The sequence below is a fragment of the Vidua chalybeata genome, chromosome 1 (assembly GCF_026979565.1).
Source record: "Vidua chalybeata isolate OUT-0048 chromosome 1, bVidCha1 merged haplotype, whole genome shotgun sequence".
In the NCBI taxonomy this organism is placed as follows: domain Eukaryota; kingdom Metazoa; phylum Chordata; class Aves; order Passeriformes; family Viduidae; genus Vidua; species Vidua chalybeata.
The window spans coordinates 113,819,416-113,843,823 of record NC_071530.1 but is presented as its reverse complement, the minus strand read 5'-3'; the positions used below and the strand labels follow the sequence as shown (position 1 = coordinate 113,843,823).

Genomic DNA, 24,408 nt, shown 5'->3' with positions numbered 1-24,408 from the left:
ATAACTTACTTGTGCTTTTGATAACTCTGTATTTGGTTGCTAGGAGACTTGTGTTCCTGATGAGATAAAATGAACAGGAAATCCTCTATAGTTGTGACTTTTTGCACTAGTAACTAGAAATGCAAACAACTGATATAAAATACCGACTACTGTTAACAGAAGTGAGAAAAAAAGACAAGCATTGCATATTTTAAATAAAGGAACATATAGCCCTTTTTGCCCTCTCCAACTATAAGATGATAAAAGATCACCTTTATAAAGTAGAATGACCGGATTTTGTGGAACGTGGCTGTTTTGGCTCCAAGATATTTGTAGCGTTGTAGTATCAGAGCCAGGATACAGCTGCCTTGTGACTAAGACATCGTCCACTGAATAAATGCTATCCAATCCCTCGACGTCACCAGACATCTGTTTCCTGTTTTCATTCTTTCTTTCACTGTTATCATTTTATCCAAGTTACCCTTTCACCTGAAAACCATTTAGAAACTTAGAGAAACCAGCGCGTGCATGCGTGTGTGTATCAAAGAAGTTGATTCAGAAAAAAACTTGCTGAGAGCAATTTGTTCATTTTAATACAAAGAGCAGAAATGGAAACAAACTTGCCTTTCCCCCGTCTTCTCCTCCCCAAAATACACAATGATACATAAACACTTTTGTCTTTTGGTCTTCACTAATATGACTAACTTCCTTCTTCACTTCCAGTTAACTAGCTTTCCTGTTGAGTACCACCACCTCCACAAAATACAATTGTGAATTGATTCATAAAAACAGAAACATTATGGCACAAATAAGGGAAGGCAATAAATACTCTTCCCCCTCTCCAACTCCTTCCCAAATGGAGGCAATAGTAATATTGTTATTGTAATAACAAAAACTTGAAAAAAAAAAAAAAAAAGAAAAAAGTACTGCTTGTCATTTAAGGTTCCAAACCAACAATCATCAGGATGCAGAACAGGATACATCTAAAGTGAGAAAGTTATTTACTTCACATTCAAGTTAACACCAACTGTACTTTTTTTGGCACACAGTATTATTCTTAACGTGCCAAAAAAGTGTTGGGCAGCTTATAAAATGAATGCTAATGCCACTAAAACAAAATTCCTGCTATTCATAGTCCACTTTTATATTGCTGTTGTTTTGCTACGTTTCACCTATACTTAAACCCAAAGTCAGGGGAATGACCATTACAGATAGCATTTGACACACATTAACAAGGAACAATAGAAATTGAAGAGTAAGTTATCAAAATTAAGTGACTTTCTATTCTTAATCTCTTGATTTCAGACTATTTAATCAGAATGAGAAGACTTATTTTATTTTGTGCTGTGATTACAGACGATCATATTAATTGATAAGGTAGGTTGTTGAGTGAAGGAAAAATCTGGGCTGGTTGACCAACACCAACAAAAATTCATCAGCTTCATTTTATTGTCTGAAAGAAAAAGAAGATTTTTCTTAAATCTTCCCCCATTGAGGTATATCAGCAAAATACAGATGTTACACAGGAGAAAGAGGCAATTCTAGCACACAGAGTACTTTCCCTATGAGATGGCATAGTTTGGCAGCTACAGGAAACTCTTAAGTAGCATTTCCAAAGGCACATCAAAATTGGAAAGCAAGATGACTTTTCGTGTTCTGGTCTCCTGAACTATTTTCTGCATTCTTATAATCAAATTATGACTATTTTAAAGCCATTAAACCACATAATTATGAAGCAGCTCATTAACTCCCGAACAGTCAGAGCACATTGATACATTATCCTGGCCTCCCCTCTCATCCTTCTTTACTGTCTGGTTCACTGTCTCAAATGCCCAGTCCTAAGCTTCCACACAAAACCTAAAATAAATAAATAGAAATAAAAGAAAAATCAAGATCTCTCAAACTTCTAGTGGTATTGATGGCAATAGCAAAATCCAAAACATAGCTATGGAATTGAAGAGGTTAATGCAATCTTTACTACTTTTTTATTTCTGGGTCTTTTTATTTTTCCCCGACCAAAAATGCCTCTTATAGCTATTCAAAATACATTTTCTAGAACTTATAATTTTATGCAATACGACTGTAAAACTAATCTTAGTTTTGTACAGTCATGTTTCCGATTTTAAACTGAGAGGGGGAAATATAAACTAATTATTAGGTCAAATGACTCTTTGGAATTATCCTCTGAAACAAATGCAACACTGAAACCTTTTGTCTGAAAAAAATAACTGGCAAACCATTGGAAGAGAAAGTGCCCAGACCCACACTTTATGTCAGACTCCACATTGTTTTCAAATGTTAAGACTTCTGATACACTCTATTATGACAATAAAAAAGTTGAGAGCTACACCAGAAGATTACATGAAGAAAAAAAATGTTTATTCTAGTATAACAGGAGTCTTAAAAACAAACACACACACCACTTCTACCCATTATTTCATACCCAGATGTTTCCTGTGCACCTGCAATTGTGGCCAGTCCCGAATTCATGAGCTGTAGTACTTCAACAGACTCTCATCAGTTGGTTTTAGAATTTTCTTGTCTGCCAGGTTTACGATCCACCCTGGAGCAAGACCAAAAAATATCTGTCTAGGATCCTTGCGTGCACTTAACATCTTAAAGAGTTCATCCTTAGTTATGTCTGGTAAGACATAGCCATATTTCTTGGCAAGTTCCAGCCTGGCTTCTGCAACCTTAGATGGATCTGCCAGGTAGCCCCGATTCCTGGGATCTGTGTAGTAACGGACGAGATCTTCAGGTGGGAGCATTCGCTTTGGGATAGGTTTGCCACGCAGGAAAAATACCACTGGCTTGCATAAAATTTCTATGGGCACACATGAGAGAATATTAGTGACTAAACTTCATAACACAGACTTAAAGACATTAAATGACATCTCCTTATTTTGTACTAAATTAGTTACTACATTCAAATCAAAAAGGGACCAAGTAAAAAATAGAATCTCAAGAATATTCTTGTTCAGTATGAGACAGTGGTTTGCAAGTTTTACTTAACCATCCAAAAACTCTGGTTTAACTGATATTTATAATGCCAGTCTGGAGGAGTTGCTACATCTAATACATTTAGAATGACTATTTGGGAAAGATAACTATAACTAAATTTATTTAAATTATTATTTCCAGGTTTGAAGCAATCCATTTGCATGGCTATTTACAGTGTAGCAACTAATATCAAATTTAGTGCTTCTACAAGTATTTTAAATAAATATCAATGGCACATGCACCTATACAGTCCTTTGTGGGATTAACCCCTCCTCCTCCTCAAATTTTACTGATTTTGGCAAATTATACTCCAGAACCTTTAACCTTATTATTTTTATTATTTTGTGGAATGAAAAAAATCCCAGAACTTGTATCATTCCAGGGTAATATATTTTGCACACTAAAAATGTCTATCCCTCTTCTTCTCAGCCTCATTCACACATGAAAGCTGCGTTATTGTCAATAAAATCTGCATGAATGAATGTTAGGCAGGATACAGCCTCAAGCAAGGCAAAGTCTCATTCTTCAGTGAAAGTGTTCTGAAAACAATAGCCATTTTAACTGGAATGATTCTGAGCTTCTGTAACTTACTTCCTCACTTTAAGTGGAAAAGCATTTAAAATTAAAAACATAAACATCCACAGTGTTTTTTAAATCTATTTTTTCCTGAGTTTTCTTAGTGCTATTAAACATGGGAAACAGAAGACAACTATCCAGCAAAACAATATTTTTAGTTCCTCTATTTACAAAGCTATTCAGATTTCCTTAACTGGTTGATTGCTTTACAACTACCAACAGGTGAATGGTTAAAAAAGGGACTAAACAGGTGAAACTAACAGGAGAGTTAAAAAAGGTAAAATTGAGATGCATTATCATTCCTCAATGGGGGCTGGAACTAGATAATCTTTAAGGTCCCTCCCAACCCAAAGTATTCTATGATTCTATAAATATAAATGTAACTGGTTTTGAAGCTTTTAGAAATTGATGACTTTCTACTAAAAACTGTGTAAATTAAAAGAAGTTCTTACCCAAGCTCCTTGGGTCATAGAACGATGTTGTTACTACACCTCCATTCTTTTCTATGGCTGCAATTGCTAATTCAGATGCCCTCTGCACTTCAATATTTACTTTTGCTGCAAAAATATCAGCACCCTGTAAATTTCAACACATATTAGAGTAACATTAAAATGAGTATTTTAAGACACACATTTATTCTTCTCTGAAAACTTGTAAGGAACATTAAATCCTGCAAAAATATTAGGAATTTTCTGTTCCTGCATGAAGTTAGGTAACCAAATTGCTCTCAGTCACTTGGGTTGGATAAAAAAAACTTTCCATTTCCAAAATATCCATACATTTTTTTCAGTACATTTTAGTTTTCTGTTGTAAAATACTTCTTCAGCCTTTTGTTATGTACTCCTTAACTCTTGACTTCTGCAGTCCCTTGGGTATGAAGACATCCTCTCGAGTTATTTCTCTTTTTGCTGATGCATAGTGCCCTCTAGTGGATTTATGACCAACAAAAGCCCCACAGCAAACTAATTTGGAGAATCAAAGATGCTTCCAAACCATGGGAATGACAACCTGAAAGCCTGAAGTACCAAATGTGTTGCCTGCATACCTCCTCCACCAGCTGGATACCATAATCCCTCTTGAGAGGCTGCACTGTCACACCTCTGGCATTAGTGAGCTGAGTTAAATCAATCGGCTGCGTGGGGTCAACTCTGCCCAAATCAATCAGGTACTGCAGCCTCTGAAGACTCAGAGGTTGGTACTGACGTCTGAGGCTGGGGAGAGAAAGACAAAAAAAACCAAACAACCCAAACAAAACAATGAGAAATTTACAAAAATGAAGTTTTAATAACAACTGGTCAACTGAGATGTTCTGGTTTTTATCTACTCCTAAACCAAAAAAATACTAAGACATTACAGTGTCAACATTTCTTGGCAAGTCAACAAGACTGTAAATAACTACCACTTTCAAAGTGAATCCACCTTGGGTGCTTTGCTGATAGACTGTCAAAAAACCAAACATCTCCTCCCATACAAACACAAAGACTATCAGCAAAATTCTGTACATGCATAGCTTACATACAAGAAGATTTTCCGATCCATTACCACTGTACCCAACATCTCAGAAAGTATTGAAAGCAATCGCCCTCAAAACACCATCAAGGAAGAGAAATACTGAGAAAATATGCATTAACCCACATTCCCCAAAGGGATCTGGAATCTCTTGGCAACAGTGATTGGCTTCAGCAGAACTTACGTTTGCTGTTTCTCAAGTTCTAACTTTACTGTACAAACTGACCCCTACACAGTTTTCCAATGCCAGAGCCTATTCCTGTCTGTGCGCACCACTTACGCTGATACCCAAAACTTCGTCCTACAATCCTTTTGACAGCTGCTATCGGAAGGCTCTGAGTGGCAGCTCAAAAACCAGGAAGCAACTGATCTCTGTTACTGGCAAGCCACATAGAAAGGACAAGCAATAAGATTTTGTGCTGTCAGACAGCCCCTTACAGAGAAAAAGTTGAAGAAGTGGAGGCAGAAGGAGGAGTGAGGTGAAAATAAACAGGCAGAGACATTGTTCAGCATGCTCCCCCCTGCCCCAACAGTGCCACTTGAGTCCACAGGAACATTTACAGTAGCCTGACAACGAATTCTTGCAAACAACATTGAAACTACAGAGTACTTTTTTTTGTTCTCACATGCTGTCAGATGTTGTTAAAAACAGCAAGATCCTTAAAATTTCAAGTCACTGCAGGAGGCTGGATTTTTGCTGTTGGTTATTCAGGAACTTCTAACCGCTATTAACATAAGCTGAGTGTCTGCATTCTGCAGCATTTCCTTTGCAGAACTGTGGATTTACAACTCTGCCTTCAGCTATTGAAAGTGCTTCTTGTTTATTCTTACAATAATTTAGCAAACAGGAGGAAATAATAGTACCTGAAAGTAGTATTTGAGTCACTTTTCAAAACTATTGAGATTCAGAGGAAACCCTGTAACAACTGGGACAAGTCTGTAAGTTCTACTGCATGCATTAAGAATGGGAATATAAAAGTGCTCAGCTATTTAATGAAGTGGTATCAGGAAATGGAACATGAAATCAAGTCTAACAACTCACAAATACACATTAGCCTTTTCACCCTTGAACTGTCTGCTCAGTGTAGCAGGCTTTTGTTACTACTGCCTGTAACAGCATTGTATTGACACAGAAGCTTGCAAGACCAGATCAAAAAGCAACAAAACGGTTGCTGACCCAGGTAACACAAATGCTATCTGACTAAATAAACCCAGCTTTCAAAAAAATTGATTAATTTTAATGAATTTTTTTTAAATTATCAATATAAGTGAAGGAAATGTGGAAAATGCTGACACACACCTCTCTAGGTAAGAACAGTGACTGGAGAAAAGACATGCTAGAAGAATAACCTTAAACATTAAAAAGGTGGAATAAGGACTCAACACAAACAAATATGATGTGAAAAAGAACAGAAATATTAAACAAGGCAAATTGCCCAAGGAGAACAATGGTGAAAGGTGATTTAATGCCTCATCCAGCAGATTTGGTATTAAAGAGCTTGTTAGGATCCTAGATGTAACAGGCAGGGCACAGACAGACAAACACCACAGTGTCAGAGGGCTGAAAAGGTAGAACCATGAAGAGAAGCAGAATTGTTTGGGTGGCAGCAGATCAGAGCTTCTGGTGAATAAAGAGAAGAGAAACAACAAAGCGAGGCTTTGGATTACACTGCCATGCCCAATATCCTCACTCCAGTCAGTTCACTAGGTTATGAGACAAAAAGAAAAACAAGCAGGAATGAAGGAATAGTTTCAGAAGAGAAATTCACTCAGCTGGAAGAGGAAAGGTCATCTGTTACACATGAAGGGTTATGAGGAGAAGAGAGTAAATAAGCAGATGTGTAAAACAGGAAATAGTTAATTAAAATCATCTCACAAGAAATGGAAGATTCTTCTGGTAAAGTAGCTAACAACCTGAGAGGAATTTGGGAAGCCAAACTTTTTCAGTTAGGCCTGTTTTGGCACCCTAGATTCTTGTTTCAGGAGAAGGATCAAGAAATGCAGACAATGATTAATTTCCAAGTAAACATTTAGAATCTTACCTATGTCCCTCGTTAAATCCGTATTTTGGAATGGCCAAGTAAAATGGAGTTTGGCCACCCTCAAAGCCCAGTCGGGGGCGATTCCCTCTTTGTCTTTCTCCCTTGTGACCCCGGCCACACTTCCTACCTCCGTACCTTCCACGGCCACGTCTCCTTTCCTTCAAAGCAATCAGTGATACATTTAGACAACTATTGCAGAGACCATAAAACATTAGATTTCAGAGACATGAACAACTGAGCAAAATGCTGTAAGTGGAAAAATAGCAAAGCAGTTAATGTGATTTTTACCAAGTGTAGCTTTAGGCTGACATTACAAGTAAGCCTGGGGTCAAGTCAGCTTCCTTTGGTGGCAGGAAAGGTCGAGTCTAGCACAAAAGTACACTTGAATTCTGTACTATTTGGTAGCTTCAGGGAGTCTTCAGCACTTTTAGGAGAGTGCTGCTTGCTGTTCCCATCTCTCTTCCTGTGGTTTCAGCCTTTAACCTTCATCTCCCTGTTCACTAATATTCCCCCCAAACCACAAGGGTTTCTGCCTGGTTTCTTTTAGTAATTTCTCTACTTTATAAGGAGACAGATCACAGGTTTGTTTTCGATAAATAGTAACAAGAATGTTAGCTGACATCACATTCCTTTTCTCTGTACATCTTCTAACCTTCCATTTCCAAACATATTACTCCATCCCATAAACATCTGGAGGTAGAAGCCTTTCACTATTCCCCTCCAGCCCCAGCAATGCCCTGAGGTTCAGCCAGCACCATCCATCAGCCAGCTCTGTGGGGATGGCCACACACATGGGCCACAGGGCACGCAAAGGGCAAGCGGCGGGCCAACACACACACACCGCAGTGCCAGCCACTCCTCTGCCCTTCCACTCCCCTTCTGGCCAGGCCGCTCTCCCGGTCGCGCCAGGACGATGTCCTTCTGACACCCTGGGGGCAAACCACACCGGGACGGGGCGCGCCCGCTGCCGCGGCACAGCCCTGCCGCCAGGGCCCACCCGGCAGGCTGCAGGCACTCACCCGCTTTTTGGAGCCGGGGTTAGGCCTTAAGTTGGCCAGGCTGACCCTGGGCAGCGAGCGCAGCAGCTCCAGGGCCCGGTGCGCGCCGCTCCCGCTCATGGCCGCTCCCTCCCAAGGGCGCCCGCGGGGATCGCGCCCGGCCGCGCCGCTTTACGGCAGCGCCGTAAACCGCACCTGCCGCGCCTTCGCAGCGGTGTCGCGCAGCCGGCGGCGGGGCGGGCGCTCGGAATTGCAATGGTCGGGCAAAGGGCGCTCGTGGCCTTTCGCTTTCCAGCACCTGCTGTTTTATTGCTGAGACCTCAGCCGAGTGGTCCCAAGCCGAGTCTTTAAAACCATCAGGCCGCATCTAAACGCGGCTGGCCGGCGCTGCACCGAGCCTTGCTCAGCTGCAGCCCGCGCAGGTGCGGGAAATATCCATTACGGTGGGAAACTGCCGTGGCTTAGCCCCAGACAGCAACCAAGGCTCACCCCCCAGCAGTGGGATCGGGGAGAGAATTGGAAGGATAAAAGATAGAAAACTCCTGGGTTGAGGTAAAGACAGATTGTAGGGATAGCAAAAGCTGTGCATCCAAGCAAAGCAAAACAAGGAATTAATTCACTTTTTACCATGGGTAGGCAGCTGTTCAACCATCTCCAGGAGAACAAGGCCTCACCATGTGTTATGGTCACTTGGGAAGACAAACACCCAAAATACCGCCCCTTCTTCCCCCCACTTTATATACTGAGCATGGTGTCATGAGGTCTGGACTATCCCCTTGGTGATGGAGTTCACCTGTCTTGGCTGTGTCTCCTCCCATCCTCCCATGCATTCCCAGTCTTCTCATGAGCATGGCAACCTGAAAAGCAGAGAAGACCTTGGCTCTGTGTAAGCCCTGCTGAGCAATAACCAAAACTTTTCTATATTACCCTTCCTGTGTTCAGCACAAATCCAAAACAGAGTCCCTCACAGAATGTTGGGAAGAAAATTACCACAGTCAAGACCGAGATAGAGACATTCCTGGTACTGCTGCAGTACTTGATCACATGTATTATTTCAGTCTCTTAAATTTAAATGTGTGCCTACTGGAAAACCATACAGCAGCTTCCATCGGTATATTGGTCTGGTGGGAAGGGTGTGCGGGGTGCAGGCTCAGTGCAGTGAAGAACTGAATTGTAGAAGCTGCCATTGTGGAGTTACAGAGCAGAGAGAACAGTTCCCATTGTGAAAGCTGATACTCCTCAGTGTAATATCCTGCTTTGCATCCTGAAACTTCTGTTTGACAGTATCTTCTTCCATGTTGAATGTCTGCTTCAGATTGGAGAAGGGATCAGGCAGCAGCTCTGCCAGCCCTGAGAATAAATGGAGGTAAAATAGAAATCATGCTGCAGACATCTGTGAGTTTTAGTATGCAATCTGTGCAGCTTCTTACCCCATTAAAAAAAAGAAATTAAGAAAATATACATTGTAACAATACACAACACCCTAGTATGGACAACCATCCTATCTAAGCCCATTTTAGCCTCTAGGGCAGGGAAAACGACATCATTTAAAGCATGCTTTGCCTTGTAAAACTCTCACTGCTCTAAATAGAAATTTCAAATCAGGTAGAAAAGTATCATACCTAAGATAGATATCTCACTCTGAAGGGACAACCAATGTACCAGTTTTTGAAAGGTTCAGAGCTCAGATGTCTCCAGCAATTCCTTTGGCATTCCTGAAGGTCAGTTTCTTGAACACTTGTCTGTACCATGCCCAATCCACACAGAGCTTGCATTTCCCCAGTGCCCCTGGGGCCATGCTAGCAGCAACTGGGAATTCAAGTAAGATCACTCCAGCTCGACTGACTAAAATACTAAAATCTTGTTCTGTTTATTGGCAGACTACAATTTCTTAGGCTGGAGGTTCAGCAGCAGCTCATCTTATGGAAGTGACATTTACATGGTAAATAGCAGAGTAGAGCGGGAAAGCAAAATTTTGTTCATGTCCCAAAAAGATGATCTAGAGCAAAAGTCAGGTTTGGCATACTTAATAAGCACCTGACATAATGTGCAGCTCCTAATCTTTGAAGACTTTTTAATGCAGGAACTGTATTTTCTTAACAGACTTGAATTGGGTACAGTACATGAGGCAGGAGCACATGCTAAATTAAAGACAAATCAAACCAAAAAATGTTACCTGTGTAAATAACCAAATTTTAGCAATAACAGGGATGCCCTGGCATCAGTACTATGTATCAAAGCAGCCTAACAATCATGGCAAAAGAGGATGTGTATTGAATGTTACACAGCTGGCATAAAGGCTCATCCAAGAAATTTTATGCAGCCAGTGCTGGTTATGTTGAAGAGCAAAAGCTTTGTGAAAAATTGTCCCTGTTTGGTATGGAACACAGCAGTGGGAAGGATGTGAAAGAAGTATAGTGTGCGTTCAGCTGCTGTTGGAGCTGCCAAACAAGCATCCATGGCAGCCACTTACCACCCGGCAAATACAATGAGCATATTGATTTTCTGGGAGTAAATATCTGACAAAGATGTATGGAATAGAAGACAAAGAACAAAGTATTCAGTTTTGATAGAAATGTGTTTGCCATACATATTCAGAGTCGGTCTAAGTATTTGGAATGGACTGGAATGATCCAGTAACTTCAACCAGAGTGCCTGAATAGCCTAACACATTTCAAGATGAGTAAGAATCAGTGACTTGGGAGCTGTAAGCCGAGAGATTTAATTCGGCGGTGAAGGCATCTGACCCGATGAGTACAGATGAGCCCCGTCTAACCGTGCTGCTTGCTATATTTGTGCTGCTTTTCCTGCCATCCCGTGACTTAGCCTTTTATATTTTACCCGTTTAAGAATACCGTAATTTCCTTTTTCTCCCCGGGCCTTATAGCACAGCACAAGGCGTCCGCCCGCCCGCGCCCCTCCCACCCGGCTCCCGCCGCCCTCCCGCGTCGCCTCCCCGCCGCTGGCCCGTGTCCCGCCGGCCGCCCCGCAGCCCGGTGCATGTGCGGCAACAACATGTCGGCTCCTCTGCCTGCCATCGTCCCGGCCGCCAGGAAGGCGACGGCCGCCGTGAGTGCGGGCGGGGGCGCGGGCTGGGAGCGCCGCCGCCCCGCTTTGTTGGCGCGGCGGCCGCGGGCGGGCGGGCGGGGGGCGAGGCGCGGCCGCGCCGCCGGCTGAGGGGGATGGCGGGCGGCGCGGCCCGGCACGGCCCGGCCGGGCCTCTCCCGGTCCTTCCCTGCCAGAGGCGGGCCGGGCTCGGCACCTGGAAGGTCAGCTGAGCCCGCGGGGAGCGGCCGCTGATGGCGGCGGGGCCGGGGAGGGGAAGTGAGCGGAGCGGAGTTTTCTCGGGAGAAAGTGGTGCCGTGCTCCGAACTGTGCCTGACCTTGGGTGGGCGCCTGGGGCTCGTGGGCGAAGTGCGTTTGGTTGTTCAGTGATCCTAAACCTCGCCCTTTGTTGTCTTTTTTTTTTTTTTTTTTTTTTTTTTTTTTTTTTTTTTTTTGTGTTCTTGCTGTTTTATTTCCCTCAGGTCATTTTTCTTCACGGATTGGGAGATACCGGGTGTGTATTCTAATCTATTGCATACTCAGTAGCTATTACAGTTTCAAATATAACCTGCATATTTTAAACAAGTGAGCAGTTAAAATTTGCTTAAGCTTCTTATTTTGCCCTTTACTGAATGCAGTGGCCAACAACAGTTAAAACTTCACATGTCCTGCAATGATGGTGACAACTAGTTAATTAAAATTTTCCACCAAGTCCTTGAAAACTTTACTCACCTAATTTGGTCTGAATGTGATCCCTCTTTTGTTCCTGAGACAAACTTTGTAGAAAAAGAAGTCTGTGGTTTTCTGATAATTTGCTTTTCTGAGAGTGGGTTTCTAGTTATTCCTGTGTTTGTCTAAATTTAGAGTTCTTTTTTTTTATTCCAGACTTGTGAATTGTTGGTTTGCCAATAGCTGCAGTTAATCCATGGTTTCTTCATCAATATGTCATACTTACACTAAAATCCAGACCTCTTTGATCTATATAAGCAAACTCCAAAGCAGTCACCTAATATCTACAGATTTTTGTCTCTGAAATACTTGGTCTTCAGACTCCAAAAAACGCCCCCCCAAGTAAAGCATGTAATGCCTTGTTCCTGTTGTTTCCATGATTGAGTAGAAATTGAAAGAGTAGGGAATTTCTGGGAGGCATTCTAGCTCTGGTGTAATGTTTCCTTTTGAAGCTTGTGTGTGCCCAGAAATAAGCATGCATTCATTAAAGCCATTGAATTAACAAGTTAAGAGAGTGTTGAAGCCTTTTTAGTGGAAGACTTTAAAGGAATTGGCACTTAGATACTGAATGCTTTGTCTATTGTGCTCCCTTGTGGCCAAAATTACAGAATATTTTTTTAAGAGCTTTTTTTTTTTGTTACCTGGAATTTGAATATTGCCTCTAGGTTGAAACTTGCTATGTTATTTTTTTCCAAAGTACTAACTAAAATTAGCTGTCAGAATTAAAACTTGCATAACCTGGGCATTTAGTAAGTTAGAAATGAGTCAAGTCCATGCACTTGGCAGTATTCTACAAGTGGAGGTTTTTGCTCTGATTTGTTGTGCTGACACAACACCTTGTTTGCATTACCCCTCTTCCTTTCTGCCGGTAGGACGCAGCTGAGGCAGCAGTACTGCCTGCATCTTGGCACCAAATGTTCAGCAAGTGATTACAGAATCTTTGGAGCTAGCAGAACCTTTGGAGCTTTTGGAATTTGAGTCCTTGCAAGTTGGTTTGGTATTTGTTTTGACAGGCTGTAAAAAATAGAGACTTTCTCTTTAACCTAAGTTGTATTCCCTAGAAAAGGTGGCATTTCCATTTCAGTGTCAGAGCTAATGCACAGCCTCAATCTTGCAAATGCACTGAGCATACTGGAATGTCTGCATTTCACAAGACATGACATCTCTGTGGAAATACAGTGTATTTAGGTGTATTTCTTCTTCTAGTCTGCTGCAGATTAGATTTGATAGACTGCCTTTGACATACTGCTTTTTGGGGTTTTAAGTAAAAGCCGTAGGAGTGACCCAAAAAATTGTCTGAAGCAAACCTATTAACAATTTTATAACTTTCCCCAGTTTAAACTGACCCGTTCCACTTCAAATGAATTTCTAAACTGATCACTTCCATTTACCAGCTGTATTTTTCTTACTCTGGAAAGTGTCTAACAGAGATTACATGCTTTTTTGTCTTAGTTCCTGTATAAATAGCACTTAAAGACTGGTACATACTTGTCAAAATCTGAACAAAAGGTGCCATATAGAGAATTGTTCTAAGGAGTCTGCATTAGTATGTACACAATGTTTTTTCGAATTAGTCAAATTAGTCTTCATAATTGGTTAAAAAATGTCTCTAAATTCTTACGTAACTATTTTTTCTCAGTAGTATTTCTTCTTTAGATTATTTGACCTTTTGTGATACTGCAAACATTGTGCAAGTCGTATTTCCTGCAATTTGTTAATAATATATCTAAAAGTACTGATAGGAAGTAGGCTGAGATACAGTCAGTGCTTCAAATGTCTATGATGTCAGTGTGTTGGAAATGCCTTCAACTGCAGGTAGCATACATTAATTAACTTTTCAGGATGATATTAAAACTATACCAAACATGCTTCTATGGCTGGTCTGCTGTTGGTCTGCTTAGTTCAACTGTATCACTGATGAATTTGTTCAAGGTGTTTCCTGCTTAGAACCAAATTTCCAGTATCTAATTTAGTGGGTGAGTTAGGAATACTAAATTATGAGAAAAATCAGAAAATATAGGTGCTACTGAGTGTTCTGGAAAGCCAAGTGCAGGCATGTGCAGTGGTTGTGCATGGGTTCAGATTTGGGTCAAGGTCAATTCCTGTCTAGATGAGGCCTGGAGTGAGTCTTGACCTTACTCTCTCCAGTGTTCTGGTTTGAAGGAAGGTCATTGACTCACCTGCTGTGCAGATCTTCTTTTGTTATGGACATTCATATACAGTATCTGCTTGAGATTAAAAAGCTACTGCAATCTGGGGTGTTGTTCAGGACTGCCTGAATCCAAGAGCATTCAAACTGAGCTGAAGTTAATAGGGCTGATTGATTGGGTTGGATCTGCGTGGAGTTAGCTTAGGTGTCAGTTTGCTACTATCCCACATCAAGAAATGTGGTTCACAGAATGCCAAGCTGGCTGTCAGAGAAGCTGTCTTAACTCTGCAGGAGCAGCAAAGCAGCCTCTGCACTGCCTGGAAGCAGGATACCTGTGTGCATCTGTTGTGGCACACAAATTAATAAAGCCAGACAGATACAGAGTGGGCTTTGCCTGGAGCCAAAGTGATATTTCTGGAGCTGTACCACAACTATGGCAGCCAAATTAGATCTAGTCTTCCTGACTATATATATGCCACGAGCATTCAAGGGCTGAACAGGCCTTCTAAGTTTAATACTACATAGTATACTGTGGTTGATGTAAACATTTTCTAAAAGTGTGTTTATATTGATCTAATTCAGCATGTTTCATATTTGGTCTGTGCTGATGCACCAGCTCGGAAATAAGAGCGAAGCCAAAACATAAAAGCAGTTGAATATGTTTTTGTTGACAGGCACGGATGGTCAGAAGCACTTGCTGGTATCAAAAGCCCCCATGTGAAATACATTTGCCCACATGCGTAAGTTTGTAACTTTCTTGTTCTACCTTTTTCTGTAGAGACAGCACCTGTTAAGACACTTGTGCAGATGTCAGAGAGACACCTCAGAAGTGAGGTGGTATCTGGCTATCCCTGCATTTTGGTTTTTTATATAAAAGCCCATTCTAAAATAGAGCTGATGCTATTAAATGTTTTTTTTGTTTTCAGGAAATTGTGTGATTTACTTTGGGTTAAAACTGCATTTTTATTTCTACTTTGGTTCTGGTACTTATTCAGACTGAAAATATATTTGTCAAGTTTTAGGTACAAAGTTATATTATTTTGACTTTTTTCCCAGTGGATTGAGTTTGTTGGTTTCTTTTTTCCCCCAACAATCTTTTGTCAAAAACAGTTTTATCAAGGATTATTTTTTTTTTTGTATTTTACTTATCATTACGCATAATTTTGCATTAGCCAGCTGTACTTAAACTTGGATGTGTGTACAGTAGATTGAAACTTGCTGTAGGTAACAATGAAATTTAAAGCTTGACAGGATAGTGATATTTTCAGCAAATAATGCAATTTGAGCTGTCTTTGTGTGCAATTTGAGAAGTGAAATACTTCTAAGCATGGCTAGGCACCAGTAAATAAGGCAGTAAGACCTATCTACTATTCACTTGATGGTAAAAAAACTAATTAAGTATAATCTTAATTTATTTTAACACAAAATTCAGATTATCTCTTGCTCCAGTGGTCTTGGCTGACATGGAGCAGAGATGATAGGGAGAGAAGGAAGCAATGTTTTGGTGTATTACTGAGCTGTGGTTTACTCATTTATTTTACTGCATGGCCCAGCTTTGCTGAACCATTCAAAAGGAGCTTAGCAATATCTGCTGTTTTCTTTGCTTGTCCTTTGTCTTCTTTCAGTCCTTCCCTGCAGAATTTATGCTGCTCAGTTCCTGTAGATTAAAACTAAAGCCAGATTTGATCCATGGCATGATCCATTGAAGCTGTCTTGCTGTGGCTGAAGAGATGGCACACAGCAGCACAGGGCTGGGAAGGAGTCCAGCAGTGGAGGCAGGCACTGCCTAAGCAGATTCAGCTGTTGACAGAAGCATGCATGGCCAGGCTCCACCATGTGCTGCTTTTGGCTGCTTCCTGGTGATGCTGCTGTATAAGGTGCCTTAATCCACTGACCTTGTGAATGGAACTGTGATAAAAAATTCTTAATTACAAATAAGTAAATAATATATGTATATTGAAAATATGTATATGAGATATATGCACTCACAAACGTGCACATTTAAAGCAGCCCATTAATGTTTTGCTTGTTCTCCATACAGAGTGGTAATTCAACCCTGAATATTAAATGTGTTTGGGCTGGCAGGTTTCAAGAGAATTTCTTCAATAGATGCTGCAAACCAGCTAATGTTAATTACTGCTTAAAAGTAAGACAGAGCTAGAGGATATGCAATTTCATGATGTTACTGCATGTGCATTATTGAATTTCAGTATATATCTTATGTCAGGAGTGTTCATTCTCATTTCTAGGCCAGTTATGCCTGTTTCTTTGAACATGAACATGTCTATGCCATCATGGTAAGTATTTGTTCAAATGCAGATGGTTCTAATCAAATTATATCTGGGGCTATGAACTCATTGTTCTTAATTTAAAATCATGAACAACCTGAGTATCTGGTTTTAATCACATGCAAGCGTAAACCTTTTTACTTTAGTTCTCTTCTTATAAAAGAACTGAACCAAAAGGGCTGTCAGGAGTACACTCTAATTATCATTTTGTATCTGTGGTAGTGATTATTCCTCAGGACTAATCTGTATATCTTAGAACAAAACCCCATTTTATTCTACAGGTATGGTCTGTAGTATGCATTGTGTCTGAATTCCTAGTCAGTAGAAATAGAGACTTGGAGTGGAAATATTATTGCTACTAGTGAGCAATATTTGGTGGGTAGCATATAGTAGGATATGTTCTTTAGAACATTCATTCTGAAAAGAGAACAAGAAGAACATGGTAGATTTCAATGGTCTTATCAGTTTTATTGGATTTTGGGCTTCCCCCCCACAAAGTAACTTGTGTTTGCTTTTTTTCTATTTCTTCAAAACATATTTTAATTTCTATGTGCAGCAAAATTCCTGCTAATATTTTTTGAGCAAATATCAAAACTGTGCTGCTTAATCTGCAGTAAATTACAGAAGATGTCAAAACTCAGAAAAGCCTTGTTGACTAGATTTAGTCTTTTAAGCCACATTCACAGATTGTGCACTGTTTCTTGTGATCTATGGGCAGTTGGTACTAAACAATATGACAGCTGACATTTTTGTCTGGAAAACATCCAGATTTCATTATTTGTGTATTAAGGAAGTGGAATGGATGCTCTAATGAGTAATGCTCTTGTTGATGTTTTTGTAAGGTTTGATATCATTGGACTTTCTCCAGATTCACAGGAAGATGAAGCTGGCATCAAGCAGGCGGCGGAGAATGGTATATTTAGGAGTATTTTTTATGTCTTAAAAGTACTTGCAGGTATTCTTGAAAATGAACTATCAATCTGAAGCAGGTTTTCTAAAGCCAATAGTTTTAGGGAGAAGAATAAGTGTATATGGTATTATCACTGACCAAAGTTTAGCTAGTTTAATTGTTTGTTTGTTTTTTAACTTTATTAGTAAGTAGAGTAATTCACCAATATAAGCATTTCATACTCTGAAATATAGGTTTTCTTAAAGAGGTTTTGGGTAGTGAAGCAGGTCAGAGCAATATTAGCATCTAGTTGTGTTGGTTTTACTTGGAAGAGGATGCCATCTTCCCAGCACTGGTGCTTTTGCATGACCTGTTTGCATGTTTTTCTCTTTGGAAATGATACAGTGGCACTGAAATTTCTGACTGTGCTCTAGATCTTCTGGTACTTTTAGTATATAGCAGTCTAGGTTTTCCTTTCACTAGCTTTCTCTTGATGCCAGGAAGAAGGCATTTTTCCTCTTCTGAACTTTCTAGAGAATGGAGTGGATTTTAACGACTGGCCTTTATTTATGTTGCAGTTAAAGCACTGATAGATCAAGAAGTAAAAAATGGAATTCCTTCTAATAGAATTATTCTGGGAGGCTTTTCTCAGGTAAGGCATGATTGGAAAGAACCATTGTCTTTTTTCTAGGGAAGTAACCTAGCTTTATTAACTTCAGAAACACAGACACTTAAATTCAAATCAGCTGATGTTAGATGCCTCTAAAATTTTAAGGTGTCAATTTTCCTTTGCTTTAACAAATGAAGTTTTTTGGTTTTATGCAAATAATTACCGTTCACTGGAAAATTAGCATGCACTTGTAAAAAGGTACTAAAATAAATAGTCTTTTTAAAATCTTTATGCACATAACCTACATAGTTTTGCTTGAAAATTTTGGTAGTAGTTTTAACTGAAATTGGTAGATATTTGGTGGTCTGAATTTATTTGGGAAATATTTTCATTCATACATATAAGGCATCTGTGGTAGGTAGGTTAGTAGATTAATTGGTCCATACATCAACTCCCCCTGTCTGCATGCAAATAAATTTAATATTAAAAAGTAGTGATTATACTGTTATGAATAATAGTTTTTGGTTTTGGTGGGTTTTTTTTTCTTTTTTTTTTTTGACAACTGTTAGTTACAGCAAATTTTCTGGCTTACTTTGAATTGACCACATGGACTTGGAAGGGAGGAGAAAAAGCAAAACAAACGTTCTACATAAATACCAGTTTTAATTGTTGGCTCTAAAGAAAAATAGATTGCAATAGGAAAATAAAGGAGAAATCAGAGATCTTGAAGCAAACATTAAAAAGAACTTTACTGTCATTATTCTAATAATACTTATATCTCTCTGTTTTAGGGAGGTGCTTTATCATTGTATACAGCTCTTACAACACATCAAAAATTAGCAGGTGTCATAGCCCTCAGCTGTTGGCTTCCTCTACGGGCTTCTTTTCCTCAGGTATTTGTTTCTTTCCTGAGATGATTTGCACTTGGGGAATGAGTATCTCTGAAGATTGAATCTTGTGCCAGAATTAGCGGTCATCATTATTACTGGATGATGACTGTTGTTTGATAATTTGGAAGTTTTTAAAATAAGCCCTAAAATAAATTTTAGATTTTGTTAAGTAAGGAAAATGAAAAAACACTCAGTAGCTATTTTTGCTTAAAATGACACTACTAGAAAATTTAAAGAATATAACAAATTTTCCTTGAAGGTTAATTTTCTGTCTGCCATTTGTTCCATCTGCAAGGCACTGTCTTATTAGAGACTGGGTGTTTGAGCAAAGTTTCAGGTTTTTTACTTAGCCAGAAATTATGACTTTCTGTTACAAAACTTTCTGTCAAAATTTTATTTGCAAGTCTTTGAGCTTAATGTGTTGTCAGGTACAGAGCTTACTTCATAAGGAACTGCTTGCAGACTATACATTGTACTATTTCCCCTTAGAATTCAATTTACTTGCCATGCCTCAGGGTATAATGCCATGGGGTGATTTTATTTCAAAGGCCTTATTTCCACTTAGTGTCTCTTTCTTCTCTTCTCCTGTCTAATTCCACCCCTCCCAGGGCCCTATCAGTGGTGTCAACAAGGACATTGCTGTTCTTCAGTGCCACGGGGACTGTGACCCCCTGGTTCCTGTAATGTTTGGCTCCCTCACTGTTGAGAAGCTGAAGACTATGATAAATCCAGCCAATGTAACCTTCAAGACTTACTCTGGCATGATGCATAGTTCATCTCTTGAGGTAATTTTCTAAATATACCCTGTTTTAGCTGGGTATAGTTAATTCTTTTTCCCTCAAAACTAATATTTATAGGCTTTTTTTTTTGGGGGGGGTGTAGTTTTTGTTTGTTCAGTTTGTTTTGGTTTTGTTTCTTTTTTCTTTTTTTTTTTTTAATAATAAGTGCTTCATACTACTTATTTTGGGGAGTTACTGAATTCTGGGCTAAAAAAGCATCCAAAGCAAAAGTTTGTATGACTAGTGAGAACTTTCTCATAAGATTGTATTTTGGGGACTAGGCAATTTGGTCTATAAAATGCTCTTTTTCCCAAATTTTTATTATTTGCTTAATTAAAAAAAACTAATTCGAATTAAAAGACAAATTCTCATAGCATAAATCCAAGATGGTATTTTGGAGAGAAGAATCCTGGTAGTTCTGTGGAGGGAGACATTGAAGGAGTAGGGAGGGAGGACTGACACTATGGAAGAGGCAGCCTTGGAACCGGTATTTATGGTTCTGGCTCAGCAGACAGCTGAGCTGATGTAATAACTTCCTGCTGCCAGAAAGGGGTGGACTCCCTCAGCCCGTGACCCTGTGGCCCTCACTTCCTTCTTGTACCGGCTCTGAGGCAGTTCAGAAACTTCCTTGAATCATTTGAATTTGGTAAAATGGCAAAAGCTGCAGCCTTCAGTGTTTGCAGCTGTAGAGAGCTGGAGCATTAGAACTCCCACAAAGTAAGTGATGGGAGAAAGAAATCAAGGAGGAGGCAAATAACATTTGTCAGCAGCAGTAACATTGTTAATTTAGATTGTTGCATCTAGTGGGAACTGTAACTTTGAACAACCTCTTTGTAACATTTACAGAGTAGTATTGCATTTAGCCTGTAATATTGCTGAGCTGTTACACAAATATATTAGTGATGTGTTCTTTCTTACAACAGTGAATTAATTAAAATAAAGATTACCATGGATTAGTTCCTCAGTCTTCCTCAATCTCCTCTTTGCTGTATTTCTTTTCCTTAAGGGAGGAAGCATGCTGAAAATGAAACTGAATGGTTAGGAGGAGGAGTTGCTGGTTTTTCATGCTGCTGCTAACTTGTAAAAGTTTAAAGTATACGGGAAGCTGTGGCCTTAGCTACACACTCAGCCTGGTGCTATCGAGATGACTTAATATGTAGCTTGCCTGTTCAGCTTCAGAGGGAGAGAAAAAGTAGTCTTTGCTTTTTTTCTTGTATTTTAGTCTCTGCTGAATGCATATCAGCACTCTGAAGTTATCAGCCTTGACTTGTGTGCAGAGTGGTAATTAAGTAACAGATTGCTTAATATTTCTAGCCCAGCTGCTCATTATAACTCAAATGTTAAAGCATGATTTAGTGTAGCTGATTATGTAGTAGTACAGGACTTCAACTAATATATACTTTTATCTTTAAACAGGAGATGATGGATGTAAAACAGTTCATAGACAAACATCTACCTCCCATAGACTGAACTGATCTGTGAGAAGCCTTCTATATAAATACACCAGCATCAACTGTGGTAGAGTGTTAAATCTTTTCATATGCCTGATAGGAAACATTATTTCTATACCTGCAGTGTTACTACTGTGTTGCAAATTTATACTTACAATGAAGATTAAATAATGCACATGTACAAGAAATGATAATCTTTTTAGTATTTTTCACCCAGTGTTGGGAAGGATGTGAATGAGGGAACTAGGTAGCAATGACAGAATGTAACTCTTTTAAGATGTCTGATTATTTTTTTTTTCTTGATTGCAGAATTTCAAACTATTTGTACAAGTAATAAAAAACTAAATTTAAGTGAGCAACATAGATGTGACCAGTTTAGTTTTACTTGAGATGTGATTTGTTCTTAAAACTCATTGAAAACATATAGCATTTCTTTTATGTAATGAATGCATAAAGAACCCAACATAAAATACAGTGGGCATAAAGTACAGAACATGTAACGTAGTGGGCATGTGATGATAGAATAAATGCTACCAGGGATAAAACTTAAGGATTATATGTTAATTGTTTAACAGATAAGGAGGGTTGTTCTATAATGGCTAGAAGTCAGCAAAGGTATTTTTTATATTTAAACCACCTCAATTTTAAAATGTTCATATACATAAATACTGTGGAAATTCTAAATGGACTCATTCCTTATTAGACTGTTGTTTGTCTTATTGTCTTTTTTCTTTTAAACTCATTACAAATGCTGAGTTGGAACAGAATTCTGAAAAACTGCATTGGATTAATTTGAGTTTCGTTTAAAAAATTCTTGTTTTCATACTGAATATTCATCTGATGCTTTAGTTAGTTTTCATTTGTTTATGTATTTCACATGAACAACTACAGAATATTGTTTTGATTTTTTTCTCTGTGCTTTGGAGAAAATAACTGAAAATAGTAGAGCTACGTAGTTATGTGTATTGTTGAACTCTCATCTGTAATGCACACTTATATGAATTATTTTTTACTAGAAATACAAGTGCAATTGGGATATAACTTAGCTAAACTTTAAAATGATACCTCTATTTAATACCATGTAATACTTTCTCTTATTATATGTTGAGACTTTATTTTTTTTTCTGAATAGGAACAAAGCATTTGCTTTTTAAATCTGTCCTTTTACATTTCCCCAGATCAGTATAGCCTAGGAATATGAAGACCTATCCTGGAAAAAAAAAAAGAGTAAATTTACAAGATACAGAATGTTTCTTCTTTCAGAACCTAAAAAATGTAGAATGCACTGGTTTACAGGAGTTGATGCACACTCAATAGCTTTTTTTCAGTTCAGAGCCATAATTTACTGCTGGGAACAGCTGTTCTGTAGTATTCAGAGGCTGTCACCACACTAGGAATGTTTAAAACAATGCACTACACTTTTTACTGCATAATTTGTGGCATAACAATGTTCTATCCTGTAATATGCTTTCAGTCAAAGAATATTTCTATTTTGGATGTATCTGTCATGTCAGCACTGTGCTTCACACCTGAATTTAAGGTACTGTTCCTCTCCCAGGGGTCCTCTTACAGTGTATGTGGATTTACATCAGGTATCTGCCAGTACAAATACATACTTGAGGAATTGCACCTTTATATCTCTCTTCTAACATTGCTGCTGCCAGAGATCTGACCTGTTTACCTAGTCTGAGTAACCAGTTTTCAGTGCTTTTTTTTAAATGTTGCACTTCATTTTTAGGAAGCTGCTTCTTTTCTAATCCAGTTTCTCTGGATTATTAAACATCTCTTAATATGTAAAATTGAAAAAGAGTTTTTTTCCTAAATTGTAATGAAACAGTTTTAGATGTTCCATCTGTGTAGTTAAGAGGGCATTTTTATTAACTTTGAAATTTAATTAGTAATTTCTCTCAGTTGCTCTCTTCTATAGATCTGCCAATTTGTCTTTCAGTTAATTTAGTTCACAGAAGAAACCATAATATTCTTACTGTAGTTGTGCCAAAGTTCTCTTGAGAAAACATTATGTCCTAGCTTGGAGTCATTCCCAAATTGTATTAGCTGATTTTGCAATTCTACTAAGTTGCAATCTTGGTAAGCAAACTATATGTTATTTCTCCTAGTTTTTAGATTTCTTTTCATTCCCCTGTTGTCTAAATAATTCCCTGAGCATTGGTGTATTTCTAAAGTTCTTGCACAAGCTTCTAATTTTTTCTTCATTATTTTCATGTTCTGTTTGTAGATTTGTTGATAACTGTTCATCTATCTTAACTTCCAATTGACTGTGTGCTCATTTCACATATTTTTCCTTCTTCAAGAATTAGTTTTAAAAAGTACTTTTAAGATGTTAAAATGAGATCTGCCCTAGCTTCTTTCTGTGTTAGTTCCATAACACTTTCTTCAACTTGGTGAACTGTGTTTACAGTTTGTGGTCACATCCTAGTACTTAAACACTCTAATCCAAGTCAGCTTCAGCTGTCACTGTCCTGATGCTTTCAGATGTTTTTCTAGAAATGCTTTTTATGTGTGAACTTTGTTCAAACATTCAGCTATCAAAACAAGACTTTTTCATATTGTTGTTTTGCTGCTTGCTATATCTACAAAGAGCTGTGTTACCAAAGTCAGTATAAGTAAATAAGTAAATGTTTTGACTTACTTTGAATTTCTGTATTCTAGGAAGAATTTTTTTTTTTTTTTTTTTTTTTTTTTACGCAGGAGTGTTTGTTTATATTGTGGTTGGGAATTCTTAAAGAGCCTAGAAGCTAGAGGAAACTTCAAGTCTGTGTGTCCTCCTATATTAGACTGTGTATGTTGAGCTCCTGTCTTTTGTAACTTCCCAGCTGGTTTGAAAGCTTTGTGTATGATCTTGCAGCTGAACATCTTCACTACCTGAAGTGATATGGTTGTTACAATGCATGTACTTTAGGCTGAATAATAGGTCAGTCTGATGGGGGAGTTTTCATAGTTTTCTATTAAAATGGAAAAGTTGGACTGTCAGTGTTATAAATATGAATGTCCTATCTTCTTAAACTACAATTTGAAACTTTCCAATAATGTCTAATTTTTGTAATGTTAGACTTTCCACCAAAGGAGATGATGTCTATCAAACCTGTGAAAGCATTGATAAGAAAATACCTTGCTTGTAGATCAGTTTGTTTCAATGGGTATCTAACTCCTTAATGTGTTCTTAATTTCAAAATGGTACTTAAATTGGACTGCAGTTTTGTGCTCTCAGAAGTCTGACTTCTTGTTGGAATATATTGCCCACTTTTGAATAAACATGTTGAATTGCATATTATAAGCCAAATTTTCCAGCTATTCTTGAGGTAAAACTTTACTGGGGTCCGTATTGTGGTGAGGGCTCTTTGATTTGGTCTCTTTGTCCTATCTTGTATAATTACAACACAGTAGATTGGTAAAAGTACTCTACACTGTAACTGGTATTAGAACTGTTAATTAAAACATGTTCTCTCTAATGGA

General features: G+C 38.7%; 2 protein-coding genes across 6 annotated transcripts; one reads left to right on the top strand and one right to left on the bottom strand.

The window, feature by feature from the left end:
- Positions 1-550: 550 nt before the first annotated feature.
- MRPL15 (mitochondrial ribosomal protein L15) lies at positions 551-8,264 on the bottom strand. 3 transcript variants are annotated; one of them, XM_053955759.1, is made up of 6 exons: positions 8,126-8,264; positions 7,107-7,264; positions 4,601-4,766; positions 4,008-4,131; positions 2,423-2,803; positions 551-1,432 (listed from the first exon to the last, which is right to left on the bottom strand). In XM_053955759.1, the coding sequence occupies exons 1-5, from the start codon at positions 8,222-8,224 to the stop codon at positions 2,466-2,468; spliced, it is 885 nt and encodes a 294-aa protein (XP_053811734.1). In that variant the 5' UTR covers positions 8,225-8,264; the 3' UTR covers positions 551-1,432; positions 2,423-2,465. The 3 variants fall into 3 exon arrangements, with proteins under 3 accessions (XP_053811734.1, XP_053811742.1, XP_053811727.1); XM_053955767.1 differs by having other exon boundaries at positions 2,442-2,803; XM_053955752.1 differs by lacking the exon at positions 551-1,432 and having other exon boundaries at positions 2,337-2,803.
- A 121-nt stretch (positions 8,265-8,385) lies between these two features.
- LYPLA1 (lysophospholipase 1) lies at positions 8,386-24,408 on the top strand. Of its 3 annotated transcripts, none has more exons than XM_053953501.1 (10): positions 8,386-8,526; positions 10,992-11,173; positions 11,632-11,663; positions 14,702-14,767; positions 16,277-16,324; positions 17,158-17,228; positions 17,783-17,856; positions 18,606-18,707; positions 19,313-19,489; positions 20,900-24,408. In XM_053953501.1, the coding sequence occupies exons 2-10, from the start codon at positions 11,105-11,107 to the stop codon at positions 20,951-20,953; spliced, it is 693 nt and encodes a 230-aa protein (XP_053809476.1). In that variant the 5' UTR covers positions 8,386-8,526; positions 10,992-11,104; the 3' UTR covers positions 20,954-24,408. The 3 variants fall into 3 exon arrangements, with proteins under 3 accessions (XP_053809476.1, XP_053809469.1, XP_053809485.1); XM_053953494.1 differs by having other exon boundaries at positions 8,386-8,656; XM_053953510.1 differs by lacking the exons at positions 8,386-8,526; positions 10,992-11,173; positions 11,632-11,663 and adding an exon at positions 16,069-16,173 and having other exon boundaries at positions 14,705-14,767.

Coding starts and splice junctions, on each gene's coding strand:
- MRPL15 (XM_053955759.1), bottom strand. CDS start 8,224: ATGAGCGGGAGCGGCGCGCACCGGGCCCTGGAGCTGCTGCGCTCGCTG. Junction 7,265..8,125: donor ACCCCGGCTCCAAAAAGCGG/GTGAGTGCCTGC, acceptor ATTGCTTTGAAG/GAAAGGAGACGTGGCCGTGG. Junction 4,767..7,106: donor GGATTTAACGAGGGACATAG/GTAAGATTCTAA, acceptor TTCTCTCCCCAG/CCTCAGACGTCAGTACCAAC.
- LYPLA1 (XM_053953501.1), top strand. CDS start 11,105: ATGTGCGGCAACAACATGTCGGCTCCTCTGCCTGCCATCGTCCCGGCC. Junction 17,229..17,782: donor CAAGCAGGCGGCGGAGAATG/GTATATTTAGGA, acceptor TTTATGTTGCAG/TTAAAGCACTGATAGATCAA. Junction 18,708..19,312: donor TACGGGCTTCTTTTCCTCAG/GTATTTGTTTCT, acceptor CACCCCTCCCAG/GGCCCTATCAGTGGTGTCAA.